Source organism: Mchenga conophoros, linkage group LG10, assembly GCF_057382185.1.
Source record: "Mchenga conophoros isolate Kocher_MC1m ecotype Shallow Benthic linkage group LG10, M_conophoros_male_GT1.1, whole genome shotgun sequence".
Classification (NCBI taxonomy): Eukaryota; Metazoa; Chordata; class Actinopteri; order Cichliformes; family Cichlidae; genus Mchenga; species Mchenga conophoros.
The window spans coordinates 2,706,261-2,724,107 of NC_140535.1; the positions used below are offsets into that span (position 1 = coordinate 2,706,261).

Below are 17,847 nucleotides of genomic sequence, written 5' to 3' on the forward strand. Positions count from 1 at the left end.
CGCGGTCAGTGGAAGAATCCGCGAGTTTCTCTGTGAGTTTCCCATTACGTCGTAGCTACTCGGTGCTTGCTCAGAAGTTTAGGGGGTTTTTTTTGCTGTAAAAAGAAGTTTTCTTCCCACGCACAGCGGACGCTAATGTTTTTGTCACTTTATATGGAATCAAACTCAAAGTAAGGTCAGTACTTCCACGCTTTAAACGCTGCACGCTCATACTCTCTCCCGCACTCCATATGTGATCCATTGTTGATCTGCACACAGCTGTTGTCACAAACGTCGCACTCGCTTACGTCACTGTCGTGAGACATTCTCGCAGAAAAATCACGGTTTTAGTAACGTGGTAACGCAGCGTTCCTACGGGAAAGTAACGGTAATCTAATTACCGTTTTTGCAATAGTAATCCCTTACTTTACTCGTTACCTGAAAAAAGTAATCAGATTACAGTAACGTGTTACAAGTAACGCGTTACTGCCCATCTCTGCTGCCTATGGGGAATAATAGTAGCCTTCCAACCTATCACGCACTCACTTTGAATCGGTAGTCTGTCTCCTCTGTCCATTCTCCTGGGATGATACACAGTCTGGAGGAAACTAAAGCAGCACAGCTCTCAAACTTTACGGATTCCAACTTATCCAGAGTTATGACACAGTCCTTAAAATGCTGTGAAATCTTTTAGCTCTTTAAAAACGCGGAGTAAATGTAGACTAATCACCACTGAATGCTGTGAGGAACGCTGCCAACTGTTAACTGATATGTCTCCACCACCTATCCAAATATAATGATGGTGATGAACGTCACAGGTTAACTTTGTAGTTGTGCGTTCTGACTCTCTCAGTGACGTCATCGACTGAAGCTGCTCTGCTGGTGAAAAAACGTCACTTTGAAACTTTTACAGGTGAAGCATTTTTTTTACAAAGTTTTGAAGTTATTATAGTGACAGAAAGAGGCCACGAGATGGCGCCATTTTTCACGTAGTTGATACCGTCTGTGGCTGTTTGGTTTCTGTTCACAACCCTCCACGAGTGTTTTGCATAAAGTATTCCTCAGGCTCATGATTTCTGTTTCCTCTCTGGCTGAATTATATTATATTAAATTAAATTAAGGAAACTAGAGCGAGTCTTTCATCAGTAATTAGTTATTTTAAACACTTTACTACCTAAAGTGCATTTTTGGTGCTTTACATGTTTGCTGAACTGCTTCATGGGCGAAAAACCTTCTCATTCGTTCAAATAAAATCTATACTTCCTGGATTGCCAAGTTTGAAAATAAAAGCATTCAACAGAGTGTCAAAATGTGTTGTGTAAGTGTAGAAACACTGAACAAAAATATAAATGCAACACTTTTGCTCCCATTTTTCATGAGCTGAAACATTTTCTACATGCACAAAACAACCATTACTCTCAAATCTGTCTAAATCTGTCAGTGAGCACTTCTCCTTTGCATCCCACCTCACTAGTGTGGCATATTAAGGTGCTGATTAGACAGCATGACTGTTGCACAGGTGTGCCTTAGACTGCCCACAATAAATGGGCCTACAGGAGGGTGAGCCCATATGGCTTTTTCAGGCTGCACTTGGCCAGGCCACATGGGCAAAGGCCCAGCCATCAGGCGCTCTCTGCAGCTGCAGTCACAACTGACAACATACAAAAAGGACGACCTGATGAATTTTCTTTAAAAATATCATTTTTAAAAATGGCTGCCAATATTTATTTCAGACAGGTTGACAATAATTAGTTTACAGCATTCGAAAATCATGTTCAGCACTCAGCTGCTTTAGGGAATACACCAAATACCATGTGTTATTATAATGTGGTCAACGTATTTTCACTTTGTCACAAAGTTCATCTGCTTTTCATGTTGGTGCATTTCCACATCTCATTGTTCAAGCAGCAGGTTTATCTCGAAAACATGCATTTCCCCCCCAAGGCTGATAAGGCGTTAGAATATTCAACAGTTGCTTTGGTTTCAGACGTCAGTGATTGTGGCTAAATGCACATTTTTTCCTCATTTTCTCAAAAACAGATTCACTAACTGACAATTTGTTTTCCGTTTTACTATTAAAAAATATGACAATACCATTTGCTTCCATTGGGCTGGAGAGGCATCTGGGTGACAGTGATCACTTTGTACAGTTTGTTAAAAATCTACTCTACTATGTAACAGTATCTGTGTGAGGTGACCTGCACCCCTAGTGTCTGCTCAGTAGCTGAACATCTGTTGCGCAGAACTGCTTTGCTGCTGAGGGGTGGCTGGCTGGCTCTGGCTGGGCCGGCCTGGATCTGAGCCCTGGCTCTGGGCCTCCTGACTCTCCCCCTGTGCACCCTCCACCACTGGAGTGACCTGGCTGCCCTCAGCTGCAGGTACAGGCCTCCACGCCAGAGTCGGGGTCTCTAGCTGGTGGCCCATGGGGTTGACCAGAGTGGCGAGGTTGATGAAATGGGCGACGGACTGGGGTGTCCCGCTTCCAGCAGGACCTACAGTCTCTGGGATGAGTTCTGCAGACCGGTTGTGCAGCATAGCGGAGCCACTGACTGTGTCAAAGGTGACCGTGAGGATGGAGTTGTCCAGTGTGAGGGGCCGGTCGCTGGCTGTCAGGTGGCCCACGGCGACAGGCTGCAGGCTGGTAAACTGGGCAGGGGCGTGGCTGGTGATGGGCGTGACTGTGATGTTGGTCAGTCCCACTGAACTGTTGGGGGAGGAGGCTGATGGAGCACTGGGGTCGGTCAGAACCACCACCTGAAACGGCAACAATGGAATCAATTGCAACTCGATGATGAAAGCAGCTCATCTGCCGCTAAAGCACAACACTGTTGTTATAATCTAAGTTTGTGAGGAACAGCAGCTGGCTGAGGCCGTGAGTCAAGCTCAGCCAGCGAGCTGAATGAACTGAATTTTATTGCATTCACATAGCACCAAATGACAACAACGGTCACTTCAAGGTGATTTATATTGTACAGACTTTACAATAATGCAGAGAAAACCCCAACAATTAGACACCACCCAGTGATCAAGCACTTGGTGACAGCGGGAAGGAAAAACTCCCTTTTAACAGGAAGAAATGTGTTGTTGCTGCTGCTGCCGCTCTCCCGGCCTCTTGGCTTTCCATACTGCACATGTTAGGAAAGTTCCAGAACAGAGGCCAAATATAAATTACTGCAGCTGGAATAACAGTCTGATATTGACTCAAGTGGCCCAGACAGAAATAATGTAGTAAACACATCTGAAAAATGGAAAATAAATAAATAAAATTAGAAACTACGTCTTATTGCATATTTTTAAATCAAACTATTTAAGCATCATGCCAGTTTGTATAGTTATATTATTAAAATTGTTAAAGGTCTAATGTGTTTGAGCACATCTGTAATCACAAAGCCTTAGCTGTCAATTGTGGCTTCAAGCGTTGCACTGCATCTGTGTAATTTCATAACACTGTCTTAACAGCAGGAAAACAATTGTATATTATAAATGTAATCATTTTGTGGTTTGACTGTGTGTATTTTACACCTGCTTTACTCAACAGATCCACATTTTATCCTACGATTCCCAATGAAGTCATAACTACTAGGTCAACAATTACCAAAGTCGGCAATTTATTAGGTTATGTAACATTATAGCCCATTCAAAAAAAACCTTTATCAGACAACTGCCACATTTTTAGACAAATGCCACAGTTATTAAATGATGACTTCATATCAAATAATCAACAAAACAAGTGCAAATCCAGATTTATTCTGCCTTTCATCGGCAATGTCGAGCCAGCCGCTGTGGGTGACTTAAGGGCTCTTCAGGGAGAAAAACTTCAGTCTGTGTTTTCCTTTTTAATCAGGCCGCCTGCCTTTATCCACTTATCGTGGTGTTCGGGGGGAAAGAAATTGGACACGTTATTGTAGCAACAAAGCAGAATCTTCTGGGGGAAATGTGCACACGTACCTGCTGGATGCTCTGTACAGCAGAGCTCGTCTCAGTCTCATCACCGACAATGACGGCGTTGAATTCTGACATGGCTTCGTGCCTTGGTTCAGCAAAGTCAACGTATTCATCAGACTCGGAGAGCTCCGGCTCAGCTGAGCTTCTCTGCTTCTTCTTGGGGTGTCGGGAAGGTCGACTGGGCCGCTCCTGAGACATCCCGTCTTTTTCCATGGTCAGAGAGGGCTGCAGAAGGAAGTGAAACATCTTTAGTGTACAGAAAAATGCAGATTTTAAGGCAGCTGACACCACAGACATACTTAGACAATATGGTTTCTTGTTGTTTGTCAGTGTTTCCATAGCTACGCCTCCCTAAAACCACCTCGTTTGCCAATAAGGTCAAAGGTCAAGGTCAAATTTATTTATATAGCACATTTCAAACAGCCGATGCTGCACAAAGTGCTTAACAATATAAAAATGGCATTAAAAAGCAACAATGTAATACAATAATAACAATATAAAACAATAATAGGACAATAAAAGAATTAAAACAATAACTAAAACTATTTAAAATAAGAGCAGAATGCCTGGGTCAGAGTGTGTTAAAAGCCAGGGCATAAAAATGTGTCTTTAGTAGTGATTTAAATTGCTCAAGTGTTTGTACAGATCTAATATTTAGGGGGAGACTTTTCCAAAGTCTGGGATCTGTCACAGAGACGGATCTATGACCACGAGATTGGAGACAAGTCCGTGGGATGGACAGCATCTATTCTGAGCTAGACCTCGTGGTTTTTCCTGGAGCATAAACAGAGAGGAGCTCAGACAGGTAAGAAGGCGCTCGGGCGTTAAGCGACTTAAAAGTTTAAATTGGATCCTGTAGGAGACAGGAAGTGTAAAGAAGCTAAAACTGGGGTTATACGCTCTCTCCGTTTGGTACCAGCTAGCAGGCGAGCAGCTGCATTTTGGACCATCTGAAGACGATGGGTGGAGGCCTGGTCGAGACCAAAATACAATGAATTGGATTTTGGTCTGTGGTGTCAGAAATCCGGAATTTTATTCTAACCTGCACAATGCTGATCGATGACTCATTCATTGACAAATTTTCCTGAAGATCATCAAACTCGTCGATTCTCACAGACACCACCTGTAGGCATATAGGAGAAGGACAGCATTTCAGGCCGAGTCTGCCTTTCGAGTGCTGTAATATGGGTCGTTTCCTCTCCGGTCTGACCCCACTCACCTCGGGATGTTTGCGTCGCAGGTGTCGGTTCATAGAAGCGCGAGTGGACACCTTTGTCCCGCAGAGGTGACACGACTGGGCCTCTACCTTTTCGTGGGTCAGGTGGACGTGCTTCTGCAGCATGTACTCGGTCAGATATTTCTTATCGCATGTGGGACATGTCCACGTCTTACCCACTGCAGCAGCAGAGAAGGAGAGGTCAGCTCGACAGCATCAGCTAGTATGAAGCCCCAAATTAAACCCTATCATATTCAATGTTGTGTGTAATGCACTCCAAAGCATCTTTGCTTTGTGTTGTTGGATTTGTGTTCATACATATGAAAGATCACATGTGTGTTCTGACTTTGATAGGGATATATGTTGGTGTGTAGAACAGCAGAACTGGAAATTATGTGAACGTGTTTCAGGTCAATTTATGGAGCAAAAGTAATGTAACGAGTCGTGTAACAAATTATTTACTCCATTATAATTTTGCTCAATAATGTATCAATCTCAGTTGCTAAATCTCCAAGTCCTTCCCCGTCTTATTAAACTTTTGTTTAAGAAAGAAAACACATTTTCCTAAAAATTGTTTGTAACTTTGCTTCATAGGTGTAGCTACTACTCTGACTGGCTGCATCACCACCTGGTACGGCAGCTGTAATGCTCTGGACCACAAAGCTCTGCAGAGGCTGGTGAGGACAGCACAGCGCATCACCAGGACTGAACTGGCAGCCATGCAGGATCTCTACAGACAGCGCTGCGTGAGGAAGATGCAGCGGCTCCTCTCCGATCCCAGCCACAGACTTTTCTCAGTCCTGCCGTCCGGCAGGCGGTTCAGGAGCATCCAGACCCGCGCTAGCAGACGCAGAGACAGTTTCTACCCACAAGCCATCAGGCTTTCGAGCTGCTGCCGTTCTGCACACACCATTACACACTCACTACAACTACAGGACTCTACACACTGTCACTTCAACAAATGCCACTTAAATGCTCGTTGCACAAGTTTTGCACAACATGCAAATACCAACTTGTCTTAACTATTAAATATTTAGAGAATTTTTTTCTCTCTTTTATCATCATCATCAGTATTATTATTATTACTGCTATTTTCTGTTATTTTCTTCTTAATATAACTGCACACTTTCTACATGTTCATGTAAGGCTGAGGAGCACGAGCCAAAGAACTTCATTATGGGTAAATGTGGCTACACTGTTTCTCCGTACAAAACTTGAAACTACTGTTTAGTTAGCACCATGTAGCTAACATTATGCTAGTATTTGTTCCAGTCCAAAAATAGCAGGCGTTTACATGAAAGGATACAACATGCTTCTTAAATCATAAGGTCCTGGCAGCAGCTGCATGTCACGGGCTTTTTGGCAAGTTTACCTTTGGACCAAACTGATTTTAGCCTTTATGCTAACTTAAGTCAACCTTCTTATTTTTGGGATCAAACAAAAGTTCCTCTTTCCTCTATTCATCAACAACTAATAAGAGCTAACTTACATTTTCATACCACAACAGTTAACATTAACAGCTAAAATTATTTTTGGTAAAATCACTTTAAATTATGACTAAAAGAAGATATTACATTACTACATATGGCATTACATTTGAAGATTGTAAGTAATAAGTTGCTTTCTGTGTGACTTTATCAGCCTCTCACTTGCTTTGGTCCAGTCCTGTTTACAATGTTCTGATTTAAATGTAGCAGGAAAGTAGATTCAGATGAAAGAGTTTCATGTTCAGCTTGTAATAACCGAGTAATGCACAGCAGTCTGGTTTTATGACGCCACAGTGACATGAAATACCTGTGTGGATGAGCTTGTGAGTCTCTAGTGTGGTCCTCTCACTGAAAGTCTTTCCACACAACTCGCACATGAAGTCCTTTATACCTGCAAGCACGGTGACACAAAACAAGCACTGAGGGACAATGACGTGATTCTCTGTTAGGTGTGCTTGGTTTTTAGTGCTTTTTTTGCAGTATACATCCTTCATGTCTGTGACACACAAACACTTTTTCTTACTGCAATAGAGACAAGTGAGAACAATCAAGACAATTAGGGTAAAGACAGTGTGGGGGGGCTGCACAGACAAAAAGAATTACAGCGGCTGTGGGTGTGTGACTGAGCATTAGTGCAGGTGTGTGTTTGAACGTGTACATGGAAAAACAGAGTAACCAACCCATCATGCTTATGCTATATGTATGTGTGTGTCTGTGTGTGTTAGACTAAAGTAATGCATTAAAATGAGCTCTACGTGCACACGCACACCTTCTCACTCACCTGTGTGTCTCTTGTAGTGTTTCAGCATGTTGACCTTTTGGGCGAACTTGCGCTTACACTCCTTACACTCGTACTCTTTGATGCCCTTGTGGAGCTTCATGTGGTGCCGCAGAGCATGTTTGGTCTTCATACCTGGGCAGGCAAACGTTGACACAATCTCAGAATAATTCAACCACCACCAGTTCAAGTCTACTCGTTCAGTTTACACGGTGGGAAAAGAGCAATGAGGCGTGCGATGACCTTTCCCGCACTCGGCGCACAGGTACTCTCGGTTGTCGTCGTGCACCCTGAGATGCTCCTTCAGCATGTCCTTTCTTGCAAACGATTTGCCGCATTTGTCACAGCCGTGGCTCTTCACCCCTGGATGAGTGAACAAACATCTTTTTTTAATTGTGACGTTACCTTTGCACAGACTCACCCTGTGAGAGTATGAGCCAGCGTAGGAAGTACATTTACTGACGTGCTGCCCTTGATTACAACTTTCAGCTGCTTTGCTGAACAGAGGAACATTTTTATGCCATTATTTTATAAAAACACACATTTTAGCATTAAAAATGTGACTTCAATTAAAATCTTGTGGGATTAGCGTTTGGATGAAACATTTTGCTGATTACCAGTAGTGTTCATTTAAAAACCTTACGCTGGGTGGTAGGCGAATAAATTTGTTAAGCACTGACCACAGAATAAACACTTCACCTGTGTGGATGATCTTGTGCCTTTCCAGATTTCCAATGCTATTGAATATTCGCCCACAAATCTCACATGGATGGATGTACCTTTAGGAAAGAGCGAAACTATTTGAAAATGATTTCTGTACATTTTTCTGACTTCATAGTTATTTAGTACCTTTATTTTGAAAAATACACAGTTTGCGCTAAAAATGACATCATTTCCTTTTAGGTGCAAGTCAGCAATTTCAGCTCTCACATGCATGGATGATTAGTAACTAGCACTCAATGGCTGCTGCACGCAAATGTTACTATCTTTCCTCCCGTGAACATATTTAAAGGAATCAGATGTATTCTTCTCCTCGCCAGATTTCAAAAGTACTTCTTTATACAATTATACATTTCTCTGCTGGCTCACAAGACTGTGACTAGCATTTGTACTTGCTTGCTTCCTACTGTCTTACTTCTGCACCGAAGGGTCGGGCAGCTGCTCTCGGTGGATGACCAGGTGAGCGTTGTAAGTGGCTTTGAGTGCAAAGCGTCGGTTACAGATCCCGCAGCCGTAGGCTTTCTCCTTGTGCTGCTCCATGATGTGCTTCAGGTACTCTTTTCCTTTTGCAAATGACAGCTGGAGACAAGAAGCAGGACGTGTGTTATTTGTGTGGGACACAGGGATACGTGGAGCTCCATGTGACTGCAGAGTTTCTCCGTGACAGACGATTGCTTACTTGGCATTTTTTGCAGTTATATTTATGGTGCTCTGGGTCATCTTCATCTTCATCCTCGTCTGTTTCGTCACTGTCGTCCGCTGAGATGCCGATCTTCTTGATGAAGCCTTCCCTTTCCTGCTCGTCCATTAAAGCTATGTCCTGAAATAAAAGGATGTCATTCAACCTGATGAACGCCAGGTATCTGGAGAGCACCTGAGCATTTCTGAGTTCATCTTTTCTTATCTGAGTAGCAGTGCTTCTGATTTTTTTTTAAAATATGTCCCCTTCTCTATAATTTAGAGAAATGGTGAGATTCTGACTGAGGACATGTAAATGTATAGAATATTCTGTCAGGTGTCTATAATACTGAATCAGAGATGGACCACATTTTGATACCTGATCTGAGTCAAAGTGGCATCCTTGTAAATCCTTGTGTGTGTGATTAAAGTGGAAACCAAGTACTCAAAGGCCCAAAGCCAAAAAAGCGTTCTGAATTTGTGCAGCTAAATGTGCAGCGGCGCTGTTAAACAAGTGGAACAGACTCTACATGCGTCATTGGTCCTGTGGAATAAGCAGTGGTGCAGCTTTCATCCTAGAAATTCATTTCATCCATAAATCCTGCATTTTTGTAATATACACAAACTCTTTGATCTTGTGATGAAACAGCAGCTTCTCTGTGAACGAACCCTTCAAAAGGTCTGATAATGTTGCAGGTTTCACCTTGAAGTGCACGTGAATGTGGTCTCGGAGGACGTCTACACGGAAGAACTTGCGACCGCAGATCTCACAGGTGTACTTTTTATCGCCGTGAGTCAACAGATGCTTGTTCATGTTACTCCTGCAGGAGAACACCTGTGCGCACACACAGAAACACACTGCAGTGAAGCAGGTGAACGATGAAGTGATGCCATGAGCCGACGCGTGCAGACGGCTTACCTTGCTGCAAATGGGACAGGGTGACGGCTCCTTCCTGTACTTGGTCCCTTCTTCTCCATTGGCCTCCAGCTCCTCTCTCTTCATGTGCTTTGGTCCTGTGCGTATGGATTTTAGGTTTAGTTTAGCGAAGAGCGTCAGGGCCAACAGAAGAAATCCATCTAAACGGTGCAAAAATGCACCAGGCTGCTCAGCTCTGACTTGGTTATCTGTGTGTTTGTGTGGGAGACGTGAAAGTCGAATCCTTCTCAGTTTTATGAAATCGTTTACACAGTGAGATTCAATATGATTACCACTAACAATGCCAGAGTAATGCAATCATATGAACGGCTTCAAATAACTGTTTTATATCATTTGTTGCTGCCTGGCTAAACTCACAAAACAACAAATCACTTAATATTTGCTACACAGTGATTAAATAGCTCTCATGGTATGGTTAAAAGTATTCTCTGAACTCAAACATTTGTAGAGCTCCTCCGCTCATTGCCTACCTAACCCCTACAGTAAAGCATGGCGGTGGCTGCATCGGGCTATGGGGGATGTTTCTCAGCAACCGATCAAACCAGCTGGAGTCGAACACACAGAGGTCTCTGAAAACAACCTGCAGAGATCTGACCAATAGTTTTGCTTACACAGCACCAAGTCACAGTTGCCTCGAGACTCTTCCTATTTGCGAGGACCCAACAATAATACAGAGAAAACCCCAACAATCAAACGACCCCCTATGAGCAAGCAGGAAAAACTCCAGCAGAACACGGCTCAGGGGAGGGAGACGGGACAAAAGAGACACTGTGGAAGAGCCGGAGATTAAAAACGACTAATGATTAATGCCGAGTGTTGTGTAAGCACACACACAGTGAAATGAGGTGAAGGAAGCCTAGGCTTATTGTGCCATAGCTAAGGAATAGCTCAGGGTCACATGACTATAAGCTTTATCAAACGGGAAAGTTTTAAGCCTAATCTTTAGAGCAGAGAGGGTGTCTGGTGTCCAAACTGGGAGCTGGTTCCACAGAAGAGGGGCCTGAAAGCTGAAGGCTCTGCCTCCCATTCTACTTTTAAATAATCAACGGTGTGAGAGTAAAGTGCTCTACTGGGGCGATATGGTACTATGAAGTCTATAAGATAAGATGGGGCCTGATTATTTAAGAAGCTATGATTGAGCAATATGGACACATGAACTTTGGAGTGTTTTGCAGAAAATCTCTCTGTTCTAAAAACCTTAAAAGGTTCAGGCCTACAGAGTCTCCAGTTGCAGACTTGACTGCGAGACGTTTCCTGGAAATTCTCTTTGTCTTGCATAATCACAGTGACTGATAAGACCAGCGGCACGACTGCCTGGGAGGGAGTTTAACTATCCATACTCTGATTTATTTATTCCTGTAATGCTTTTCATCAACCATAAAAAGCACGAGAAGCATTTTGCTCTCATCATTCTAGTACTGTGAAAAAATAGCATTAATAATCAAACGCTGCTCTGTGTTCTCATGCACTCACCCAAACCGTGCCTCCTGTGGTGCTCCTGCATCACGTCTTTGCGGTAGAACATCTTGTTGCAGATTTCACAGGAGTAGAGCTTCTCGCCGTGCTTCTTCTTGTGCTTGGAGAGGTTGCTGTTGGTGGAGAAGAACCGCGAGCAGATATCACACTGGAACGTCTTGTCGTCTGGAGAGAAGGAATGAAAAGAGGATGGTTAGAAATGTGATCAGAAACGAGGGGGAAAAGAAAAGAGGCAAACCTACCTGTCCGGCAGTTGTGGAACTTTAAGGCATTTTCCAGGCGAAAAGATTTCTCACAGGTGTTGCATTTGTACTTGTACTCTTGGTCAGGCTGTTGGGGGGATAAACACACGACGTCATTAACCGCTGGAGCGGCTGAAACCCTCGATCCGGCCGTTCGAAACGCACTTACCACGTTCTTGCTGTGCTTGTATGAGATGTGCTGCTTCAGGCTCTCCTTACGGCTGAACAACTTGTCACATTCATCGCACTTGAACAGCTTATCACCTGCCGACCACACATGAAGGGACCTTTTAGTAAACATACTCACTCCTCCTGAATTGAACTCTATCTGGAGATGACGCCATCACAGCCACAACTGTACCATGAGATCGAATGTGTCTGTTGAGGTTGCTGCTGTTCTGGAAGACCTTGTTGCAGCGGGGGCAAGCGTAGACCTTCTTGTGCTCTCTCGCTCTGTGCCTCTTCAGGACAGGCCCGCTGTATGGAGTGCTCAGTGGGCTGCTGTTCTCTGCCGCTCTCGTTCCCCCCTCTGACGCTACAGGCTCCGAGCTCACCAGTGGGGGCTTCACATCTGCACACATCAGGAACCCAACGTCAAAGTCGACGGAGCGACCGTAGATGAGCTCGTGTTCCACACTTGATCGTTTTACGCCCTTATTGCAAAATTAATCATAGTCATTTTTCACCTCAGAACTCTACATGCGATGCTCTGTAATGACAAAGTGATGAAGTTTGTTTGAAATATAACATGTACATAAATATTCACAGCCTTTGCTCGATACCTTGGTAGCTTGGAAGCACCTTTGGCAGCAATTACAGCCTCAAGTCTTTTTGAGTATGATGCTACAAGCTAGCACACCTATTTTTGGGGTTTCCCACTCTTCTTTGCAGAATCTCTCAAGCTCCAGCAGTTTGGATTGGGAGTGTTGGTGCACAGCCATTTTCAGATCTTTCCAGAGACGTTCAGCCAGGTTCAACTCTGGGGTGTGACTGGGCCATTGAGGGAAATTTCTAAAGCCACTCCTCTGTTATCTTGGCTGTGTGTTTAGGGTCATTGTCCTGTTAGAACAGAGGTGGAGGAACTGCAGGCATCGAGGGCCGGTGTCCTGCAGGTTTTAGATGTGTCTTTGATCCAACACAGCTGATTTAAATGGCTAAATGACCTCCTCAACATGTCATGAAGTTCACCAGACGCCTGGTAATGAACTAATGATTTGATTCCGGTGTGTTGACCTGCAGGTTTTAGATATCCCCACCCCTGTGTTAGAAGATGAACCTTCACCCTAGTCTGAGGTCCAGAGCGCTCTAGCAGGTTAACATCAACATCATGGCTCTGTGCATCGCTGCATTGACCTTTACCTCCACCCTGACTAGTCTCCCAGTTCGCTTCTGAACAACATCCCCCCAGCGTGATGCTGCTGCCACCATGCTTCACTGTAGGGATGAGATCATCCATGTGATGAGCCGTGCTTGGTTGTCACTTGGCATTCAAGCCAAAGAGTGTAATCTTTGTTTCATCAGACCAGAGAACTTAGTTTCTCATGGTCTGAGCGTCCTTGGGGTGCTTTTTGGAAAACTATAGGTGGGCTGTCATGTGACTCTTACTGAGGAGTTTCTGTCTGGCTTCTCGAAAAAGTAGAAAAGTACTTGACACACGTGAGATCCCTCTCTTTTCCCCTGGTGGTGATTTGCATACAGCGCAGGTTTTGCCACTTTGGAAAAATAATTGCATGAGGGGACAACATATGTTTTTTCCATTAAGTAAACCAGAGACCCGAAACATTCCTGGCTCGACGTGTTTAGTGGGCACACATCTTTGTTCAGATGGAATGTGATTGGTTGGTGACTTTGTGAGCTGGATGGATACAAGGAGCCTCGTCTGAGTTGACACTGGGCGATTCACCTCAGCACTGCAGGATCTTCATGCATTAACTGTCTTTGTGTCTTTTCTGTGTTCTGTGGTGCAGACGCGACTCTACGACACTTGTTGCTTTGTTCTTGGTCAACATTACTTGTTATCTGCTGTATTTCCAAACAGCGGACGATGATCCGCTTCAAAGAACAAGCTCTTCACCTCCTGCTGTGCTACACATTTGAATTTGATCCGTCTTAACGTAGTGACTATATCCAGAAACTTTGAGCTGTGTTGTGCAGGAAACAGGCGCTGACCGAGGGAGCACTCGATCTACTTTTGCTTTGTGTTTTAACTGGTGCAGCATGCATTCTAAATATCATGCGATCATCTTCATTTAACCGCTGCAAGCCAGAATATGTTTCACAAAGTTTTTTTTTGCCCAAGCCTGACTCTCTCTTTCTTCTCACCTCTGTTTTTGCTTGCTGCAGCACTGGGCCTGCGTCCTTTAGCCCTCCTCCCTCGGCTGTGCCCTCTCTTGGGGCTGGGCTGCGCTGCAGGGGAGATGCCCTCCTCCTCATCAGGACCAACCAGGCATTCCCCCTGGGGCAGGAGTTGCTCTGCTGGAAGCACCGTTACCGTCTTTACCTCGTTGAGGTGGCTCAGCATGTCGCCTGTGATCCACAGAAAAGGGGTAGATGAGTCAGCGTGTGCGATCATGACACAGCGTTTTGTTCAGCTTAGAATCTTTTGAACGGGTGAACATGTGGCGTTCACTCATGCTGGACTTGCTGCCAAAACAAAAAGCTGCTGAAAAATTGATGCAGTTAAAAGAAAAAAAAAGGATTATAATCACAAACTTAGCTAAAATATGGGAAAACATTTCAAAGACGTGTGAACTGGAGGTGGTGGGTGTTTTTAATGATCCTACCTGTGCTGCTGTCTTCAGCCGCTGGAGGCATGTGGGCTCCACTTTTCTCTGAGATCTCAGATTTAGCGGATGGAGCTGTCACATCTGATTGAAAAAGAGAAAAGCGAGAAGATGTAACTCTCACAGTTTCCATGGTACCCCAACACAGCATCTGTGCTGTAACCAAAGCTACCTGGTGGAGGCAGCGGTGGCTGAAGTGGGGGTTTCAGCATGGGCTTCTCCATCTTCTTGGCATAGAACGCTCCATACCAGACTCTCAGCTCTGTTCCTGGCAGCACATCCTGGGAAACAACAGCGGCAGGTATGCACGTGGATCAACAAATCAGTCTGCTTACAGAGGTGAAGGAGCCGCGCAGGTTTCAGGTGGAGGAAGATACCTGGGAGGTGTTGAAGTACACTTCGTCATCCTGCTGGTAAGCCGTCAGATTCTGGTGCTTGTGGTCGCTGGCAGGTCGCACCAGCATCATCCAGTTGCAGTCCTCCTCACTGCTGGAGTCAAAACACACCACTACACCGTCCTTCTTGAAGATCTGCCCAACAACAGAGAGAGGATCAAGAAGGAAGTTAAAGTTAAAAACCACATGCACACGTACAGTTTAAAGCAGAGGGTTTAAGTGCACCTTCAGGGGGAACGCTCCTTCCTTCTCCAGGTGGGGAACCCTCTTTGCTTCAAAGGGCCCAAACCGAGTCCTCTTGACCAGCCGGTGCAGGACAAACACCCCCTCCTCTCCATTTCCCATCTCTCTGATCTCCAGGCTGTCCGGAAGAGACGACCTGATCCAAGGAAAGAGCAACATGGCATAAACTCCTGATTACTGTCTGTTCAGTATGTAAGCTAAAAGCATGATAAAAGCTGAAAGCGACAACCCTCACTCTTTAATCTCAACTCTGCATCATCACCAATCACGACCCCCAACCTGTTACTGCAGACTCCTCCCAGAAGTTTCTTCCTGTTAAAACAGGGACTCTTACTGCCGCTGTTGCTAAGTGCTTGATCACAGAGGATGATCTGGTTATTGTAGGGTCTTTACAATAACAAGGCCAGCCTCCTGCCTTCTTGTGATCCCTTAGTTTCAGCATCACTTGATTCAGTATGCTTACTTTGCTAAAATGCTGAAAAATGGTGTGTCCTCCCCTTTTGAGCAATTTTGTGCAATATTATAGACAGAAGCCCCAATGATGCAAAATATCAGAGAATGAGAAAGAGAGAAAACACAAACAAAAAAAGAAACTGCAGGCTGAGGCTCGAGGAAGGCAGCTGTATGCTTGTGAGAAGAAAGCATCGAGTGAGAAATCTATTATGTTTAAAGTTAAAAAGTTCCACATTTAGGATGAAGCTGCAAGTGGCAGAAACGCAACCACCCACAGTGGGATACTTGGACAATCTCTTTGCAAGGTCTAGAACAGCAATAAGGTGACACATGAATGGGGTTTGTAATTTCACAGGTCAGGATGACTGGACGTCAGCGCTAGCAGGGATCGATGTTTCTCCTTCTTTGGTTTTGCTCTGATTGAATCTTTAGAAAGAAACTTGAGTTCAAAGAATGGCCCAAACCCCCACCTGACACCTCCAGCTGTCACTCACCGAGCTCGGCTGAGGACGAAGGAGTCCTGGACAGTCACCACCGGCCCAAGTTCAGGACACTCAGAGTCATGGTACTGGCCACAGTCCTCGCACCCTGTCAGATACACATCACATCTGTCTTCATAGTGCTTTCTCACACACACACACACACACACACACACACACACACACACACACGGGACAGTAAGGGCTGGAGTCATACTCACAGATGAACTCATCTGGCGTCTGTTCAGCCATTATGCCAACCTACAGAGAGGGAAAGTGTTTGCATGTTTACCAGAGAGCAGCAGCCTGGTCGCACTCAGTTTTACTGCACATTTACACGAAGGAAGTACTTTAACGAGTGTTTCAGGATGTAACTGAACTTCTGAGCCTGCTCATCGTTTAATGTGGGACCCTTCAGGTGTACGTGAATGCATCAGCCCTACCGGCTGTACACTAGTGCCTTATGGAAACATTAGCTGGTTTTTGTTCTACGCGAAACAGTTGACGCGTGTATTTGAACATATGCAGCCCGGGGAATAGACGGGATCCAGGATTTGAGTCGTTCCCAAACTCTAGCCGGGTTTTAACTCCGATCTGAGCGGCTGCTCTTTACTAAAATGTAACAAAGAACAGTCGGCATGGCGGATGGACCGGAGACGCAAACCCCCAAACCGGAGTCAATGCTATTCAACGGCCGCCAGTGTGTGGTGGAGGCGTTTCGGGTAAACTCGGACCGAACCGGACGGATCAGCTGCACCTTTACTACCAAACTGCGTCTCCATTTGGTAGAAAGGCGGCGTGTATTGGTCGGGAAACACGTTACCTTTTCTGCAAAACCCCTTCATTTACCAAATCCTGACTCCGGGTTCCAATCCGCTCCAGAAACGGCGCAGGACCGGAAACGAGCAGCCCCGACTGCATTATGGGAAATGTAGGCGCAACGCAATGGCGCTAACCTAGGATCTACTACCTCATACGTGTAACAGTTTTTAGTCTTATAGAAACTGCAGAAGTTAACAAAAATGTGCACAAAATACTAAAAGGCAGCATGTTAGCGTAAGCTGCTGCTTATAACTACTTTATCAAACTTCCGACAACGTTTGCTGTCACAACAACGTTTCGCTTTCTGTTTCAGTCCTAACAACACATTTAATGAAAATTATATTTCAGTGTCAAGAAGCTTTTTACAATGTTGTCTTTATACCAAAATGTCTTTCTATAAGCAAAGTGATGAAACACGTGGAGCAGTGCGAGTTACTAAACTGTACTAGTTAAATATTTGGAGTTTCTTTGATTAATATGGACTCTTTTTTTGAGATTAAGTAAGCCCACTTATTATATTTGTTATAACTTCACAGTTACTAAATTCTAATATGATAAACTATATAATAAAACTGTAACGTTGTCTCCTTATGTTAGCACTCAGAGTGGGCATGTCTGAAGGACTGTACTAACAGCTGACAGATCGCCTGTGTGGCCTGTCATAGTTGTTGCATGAAGTTGTGATAGTCTGGACATGTGCAGAGGACAGATAGTGAAGGTTGGACCATTGAGGCAATGAGTTGCCTTAATTGTTTGAGGTCTGACAACAACAGACATTTACTAGTTGTTCTAGGGGATTAGAAAAATATAGACATAAAAGGCACAATATACTCACCAGCCACTTTGCTACATCCAACTGCTTCATTCATTTATTAATGCAAAGATCCAGTCAGCCAATAACATGGCAGCAACTCAGTGTGTTGAGGCATGTACAGATGGCTAAGACGGTCTGTTGAAATTCAAACCAAACATCAGAAGGAGGAAGAAAGGTGATTAAAGGGATCTCCACAATTGTGGCTTTGTTGTTGGTGACAGACAGGCTGGTCCGAGTACTTCACAAACTGCTGATCCCACACGACCATCTCTACAGTTTACAGAGAAAAAGTCAGAAAAAGAGAAAATATCCAGTGATGTTTATTCTAGGTTAAAGCTGAATGGCCAGACTGGAAAACTGTAAATCAAATAACCACTTGTTTCAACCAGAAGAGCATCTC

At 44.4% G+C, this 17,847-nt stretch overlaps 1 protein-coding gene across 2 annotated transcripts; it reads right to left on the bottom strand.

Moving 5' to 3' along the window:
* Positions 1-1,686: 1,686 nt before the first annotated feature.
* Positions 1,687-16,731, bottom strand: prdm15 (PR domain containing 15). Of its 2 annotated transcripts, none has more exons than XM_085288166.1 (24): positions 16,635-16,731; positions 16,033-16,072; positions 15,827-15,920; positions 14,862-15,015; positions 14,619-14,771; positions 14,414-14,522; positions 14,242-14,325; positions 13,781-13,984; positions 11,820-12,029; positions 11,628-11,722; positions 11,459-11,546; positions 11,214-11,381; positions 9,723-9,817; positions 9,507-9,638; positions 8,805-8,945; positions 8,541-8,704; positions 8,105-8,184; positions 7,649-7,768; positions 7,409-7,540; positions 6,935-7,018; positions 5,144-5,319; positions 4,967-5,047; positions 3,928-4,149; positions 1,687-2,733 (listed from the first exon to the last, which is right to left on the bottom strand). In XM_085288166.1, exons 2-24 carry the CDS (start codon positions 16,061-16,063, stop codon positions 2,197-2,199), a joined length of 3,354 nt encoding a protein of 1,117 aa, XP_085144292.1. In that variant the 5' UTR covers positions 16,064-16,072; positions 16,635-16,731; the 3' UTR covers positions 1,687-2,196. The 2 variants fall into 2 exon arrangements, with proteins under 2 accessions (XP_085144292.1, XP_085144293.1); XM_085288167.1 differs by lacking the exon at positions 1,687-2,733 and adding an exon at positions 3,701-3,841.
* Between the last annotated feature and the right edge of the window lie 1,116 nt (positions 16,732-17,847).

Coding starts and splice junctions, on each gene's coding strand:
- prdm15 (XM_085288166.1), bottom strand. CDS start 16,063: ATGGCTGAACAGACGCCAGATGAGTTCATCT. Junction 14,523..14,618: donor TGTACTTCAACACCTCCCAG/GTATCTTCCTCC, acceptor GTTGTTTCCCAG/GATGTGCTGCCAGGAACAGA. Junction 9,818..11,213: donor CCACAGGAGGCACGGTTTGG/GTGAGTGCATGA, acceptor CCATACGCACAG/GACCAAAGCACATGAAGAGA.